We start from the raw sequence: 5076 nt of genomic DNA, 5'->3' as shown, positions 1-5076 counted from the left end.
GGAGCGCGGGCCGGGGGGAGGCGATACTCGCCTCGGGGCGTGAGGTAAAAGGGCGGGCGGGGGCCGCCGCCGCCGCGGTGGTGGCTCTTTCGCCGGGGGTCGGCAAGCGGGGCCTCTCCAGCAGCCGCTTCAGCAGGCTCGTAGCAGTTGGAAGCCGAGCGCCTCCTTGCCGGCGGCGGGTGACCGTCAGGGGGAGCCGTGCGGGCGCTGCCGGCACAGGGGCCCGCCGGGCGGGGCCTTCCGTGGGGGCTTGTGCCGGGCGAGCGGGGAGATGCCCGGCAGCAATGTTTTCTTAGCGATTACTTTCTGCGAGGGTGTTCGTGAGTGTACTTACACGAGAGCTACCGGGACATAATGCTGCTTGTTGCGCCTCCGCCATCTGCTAGAAAGCAAACGCACGTTTTCTTTGAATTACTGCTCTTTTCTTAAAGAACCGCCCACCTCTTTACATAGGGGTCATCTCCCTGCGAGAGCCTGACAGAATTAGTTCATGTCGGCCAGGTATTTCTTGTTTACAGGAGTAAATTAACTCCTTTCGTAGGGAAGACCTTAATATAATAAAGACAGCCAGTTTCAGGAGGAATTGTTGCACTGATATGCTGTGTTTACCTCGGAAGTTCGGGGAAATTGCTTTGTTTTGTCTCATCTCCGTCACTTTGTGCTGCCTCTTCTGCTTTCAGTTTAGTAAAATAAAAGGTGATTCTTAGATTTGTTGCTTCATTTAAGTTCCCTTTGCTTCTTTGACAGAGGAGGGTCCTCTTTAAAATTCTGTTTGCGTGCCTAGTGTTTGCAACTTCGATCTGTCTTAAACTACCACGTTCTTTTTTATTTCCCCCCAGTATGAGAATGGCAGAGATGGCGTCCTCAGACCTGGAAGATTTAGCTCTTCACATCAACACGAAGATTTCAGATGTTAAAAGGACTCTTCAGTTAAGAAATGCAGGTAAAGCAAATTTAGGAGTGGGGTTTGGTTTGCACCTCCTTGCAGAAAAGAGGGATGCTGTAACGAGACACAGAGTGTAAAGTGAAGTGGAAACCAGTAAACTATAGAGAACCACAACAAAGTGAGCAAGGATGGCAAAATGGGAGCCTTATCAGGGAATTAGGTGCCAAGCAGAGAATATGAGTGCAGTGGAGATGTGTCCCCCTGAGGGACCTGAAGGCTGGCGGTTAATCTACCCTATATTCTATATCTGTGGTGAGGAAAGCTGCAAATAAAAGAAAAACCATTTTGGTGAGGACATTAAGCCTAATTACAAAAATGTGCAAAGGCACAGATGGAGGTTTACACAGGCGTCTTGTCCTTGCATCCCAGGAGTGCCTGGCTGCGATGCCAAACAGGCCGTGGGGTAACAAACTTATTTAAACCAACGTCCTGAAATCGCTTTAGATGTTTTAGATTCCTCTCTTCTCCTTTCCTAGGCCCAAAGAGAGGTTACGCAGGATGGTTGGGAGCGTCATCTAGGCTAACCTCCTGTTTGAAGCGGAACTGCTGGCGTAGGAGGTTGGCAGTTTGACTAGTGAATATTGCTGCTTCTCCTGGGAAGATGTGGTGGCTGGGGAGCGTAGTGAGCCAAAAATCACTGCTTGTGGAGAGGAGAGAAATAGGATTTTGGTTTGGAGTTGGGGGGTTTTTTGGCTTAACATTCTCCCTTTGACAGGTGAAGAACCATCCTTCAAATCCATGCTCGGTGAAATAAAGCACGAGATACTTCTTGTGAAAGATCTCCTGAATAAAATGGAAATGGAAGTTAAGGATCACAAAGAACTGAATGATTTGCTAAAAGTAATCTTTTTTTCCTGTTCATAAAATACTGAAAAATTCAAACAAATCACTGATAAGTGCATAGTTGTTCTTTTCCAGATCCTAAGTGATATGTTTGGATGCACGAGGCTGCTCACAAGTGGAACTGCAACGCAGAACAGGCTTCCTGATAGTTTATTAAGCAGCTCTCAGCATAGTGAGCATTGAGCCTTGAAGAATAGCATTTTATACATTGCAAGCATGGCTTTATCACAATAGATACTGTGATCTAAAGAGCAGTTCTGTTTTTACACCCTTGCAATAGCTATGGAAGTGATCTAATCAGAATATTTATCTGTCGTTTCGGGGTGTGTTTGCAGTGCCTTCAGGTCTTTTGGGAAAGGGCTCTTTGGGGACTGTGGAGGAGTTTCTTGCAGTGTGCTGTCACCACCATCACCTTTCCCCTGCCCATACTGCTGGAGTACATCACTAAAGATTTGCTGCTTGCCCTGTCAGATTTCTTTGATGCCCTGACACACACAGGCTCATGTTTTCTTGCTCTTCTATTTTGTTTTTGTGAGATTTACTATTTGCTCTTGGGAAACGGAGAGAGCAAAGAACACCTCTTAATAAAGCTAAAAATTTATTTTAGCATTGCCCTACTGGTAAGCTGATTTTTCCTTGGTTGATGTTAATAGTTTAAGATTTCTGATCAAGTCTAACGTTAATTTCAGGAGCTCCAGAAGTCTGCAGAGAGCCAAGCAATGGAAGCAAGGCACCTCATTGAAAATATTCCTCGCTGTCTGCTAAAACCAACACAGAGCTGGTATGTGGTACATGGGCACAGAGACACCTCCCTGCTCCCAGCAGCATCCAGCTGCAGCCCTGCACAACTCCACTCCTTTATACTGTACATTAACGCTGAGTTTTGGGGAGCTGAGGTTGTTACATGTATTAATTGTGGACTTTGCTATTGATTGTTTGCTCCTGCGAGCATCCTAACAAACCCTGCAGGTAAAAACCTATAAAATACCACGTTGTTCAGATGGAAGCTTCCAGTGGCAGGTGTGACATTATTGCAGAAAGCCAGGTCTTTGATAAATCTGAGCATTCCTTGAGAATTGCAAACACACTGAGTTGATAGCTGCAGTGCTTAAGGATTGAAGGGTGGGTGACTGAGCCAAATGCTGGGTCACTAGAACTGAAGTTAAACACCGCCCTTCCAAATATCATTGTTTAAAAAAAAAAAAAAAAAATAATCCTGTAACTCAATCACCTTGCTGTGGCGATTTGACTTACGGTTGTGATAGTTTTAATCTCCTTTCTCTGCAGCAGCCTGGCATTTATTTTAGCTAGCAGTGACATCCACCTGCCTTTGAGGGCTGAGAAGCTGTTCAGAATAAAGTAGTAGGAACAAGTATGTGAAACAACAGGCTGCTGTTACTCAGAAGGCTTCGAAGACATTATAATTCTGCTGCGGTTTCTCAGAGTGGCCAGCTCTTTCTCTGGCTTGTTGGAATTGCTTTTTAATTTTGAGTGATGTTAGTGTATGCCAGAAGGGGATCTCTTCTAAAGTCTAACATCTGGGGATCCCAGAATGTGTTTCCACCCTTGTAGCTTGGCAGAAGGCAGCACGTCAGTCTCTTTGAATTCAGTATTTCCAACACGTGTTCTGAATATCAGCTTTACCTGGTCTTGCTCTTAATGACAGACAAGCCCCAGGCTGAAAACATTACAGGCGTATTCCAGCCAAGTAAAAGGTTAGGGAGGTGGAAATAAGGTTGCAGAAGAGAAAAATGAACTGTAGTTTTAGAGAGTGTGTAGCAATATTCTCATCTGTGTAGGTACTGCTGGTATTGCCACTTGGGCTAGTCTTAGCTGATAGTTTGTGCAGAATGGTCACTTGTGCAGAGGCTTTTTTTTTTTTTTTTTTTTTTAGACATAAACCCTCAATTTAGGAAATAGTCTCCTAAAGTTTGTTGTCATGTCTTTTTTTCAATTTCCTTTTCAATCTAGACATTGGGGATTTTGTGTGTGTGTATGAATGGAAGTTGTTTAGAAATGATCCCGGTGGCTCTGCCTTCCTTTCCTAACTTTCTTAATTTAGGAAACCGCTTTGTCTTAAGTTTATGTTACCTCTTGGAAATTGTTTAGATGCAAATGAGTCTTGTTTAGTGATTCTGTCACTTCTGATATCAGACAGATTCCTTGGGATGTTGGTTTCCCTTCCAGTCTTGTCCTGTTTTTGATCAAGAAGTTCACTGTGATACTGCTTTAGCCGGTCCTTCCTTTTCTAGAGAGAACCACACATGTAAAACTAGGTGATTTTTCTAATAATTTTCTCCAGATTGTGCTCTGCCAGCCCCCAGCTGCTGTCTTGTTGGTGTCAGTTTGTGGTGTGGGTTTTTCCAGAGGAATAAGAGATTATATGTTAATACTGTCTGTTGAAGCAAGCTTTCTCCTTTTGTCTCCATGTTGGCACTCCTGGTGTCCACTGTGTTGTGCAGCAGAGGATCAAAGTGCAAAACAGGCCCTAATTGGTCAGAATCCATCTGTATCACTGGAAACAGGTCTTCACTCCTCTTCCTAAAAACCCTTCTCTGTTAACCTTCTCCATTTTTGTTCCTCCACATCCCTGAATGCTTGGGGAGCTGAGTGCTAATTGTCTGCTGAGTGACTGTGATGAGGTAAGGACTGCAGAAAGCAGAGTGTGCGCCTGGCTGCTGGTGCGACAGGACTTTGCATCTCAGCACTAGCCTGGCCAACAGAGACAGGGAAGGATTCTGAGCCCTGGGCTCGGCACTGGGGAGGCCGCCCCTCGCTGAGGGGGTTCAGTTTTGGGCCCCTCACCCCAAAAAGGCCATTGAGTGACTCGAGCGTGGGCAGAGAAGGGCAACGGAGCTGGGGCAGGGTCTGGAGCACAGGTCTGCTGGGGAGCGGCTGGGGGAACTGGGGGGGTTCAGTCTGGAGAAGAGGAGGCTGAGGGGAGACCTCCTGGCCCTCTGCAACTCCCTGCCAGGAGGGGGCAGAGAGGGGGGATGAGTCTCTGGAGCCAAGGCCCCAGCGCCAGGCCCCGAGGGAATGGCCTCAAGCTGCCCAGGGCAGGGTCAGGCTGGCTCTGAGGAAGGATTTCTGTGCAGAAGGGGCTGTTGGGCGTTGGAATGGGCTGCCCAGGGCAGGGGGGAGTCCCCGGGATCCCTGGAGGGGTTGAAGAGTCGGGCTGAGCCAGCGCTGAGGGATCTGGGGGAGTTGGGAACGGTCAGGATGAGGGTCATGGTTGGGCTGGAGGAGCTCCAAGGGCTTTTCCAACCCAGATGATTCTGGGATTCTCT

General features: G+C 47.1%; 1 protein-coding gene across 1 annotated transcript in view; it reads left to right on the top strand.

Moving 5' to 3' along the window:
- The first annotated feature begins 187 nt into the window (after positions 1 to 187).
- The window catches only part of LOC113490684 (spindle and kinetochore-associated protein 1-like), a 10487-nt gene continuing 5598 nt past the window's right edge, over positions 188 to 5076 (top strand). The window contains exons 1-3 of the mRNA XM_026867246.1: positions 188 to 943; positions 1662 to 1786; positions 2479 to 2570. Of these exons, the coding sequence (XP_026723047.1) occupies positions 841 to 943; positions 1662 to 1786; positions 2479 to 2570 (320 nt within the window). The 5' untranslated portion in view covers positions 188 to 840. The remainder of the gene's footprint in view (positions 944 to 1661; positions 1787 to 2478; positions 2571 to 5076) is intronic.

Source organism: Athene cunicularia, unplaced genomic scaffold (genome assembly GCF_003259725.1).
Source record: "Athene cunicularia isolate RWA unplaced genomic scaffold, athCun1 SCF_20, whole genome shotgun sequence".
Lineage (NCBI taxonomy): Eukaryota > Metazoa > Chordata > Aves > Strigiformes > Strigidae > Athene > Athene cunicularia.
Note: the sequence above shows the minus strand (reverse complement) of the source record. Positions and strands in the feature narration are given on the sequence as shown.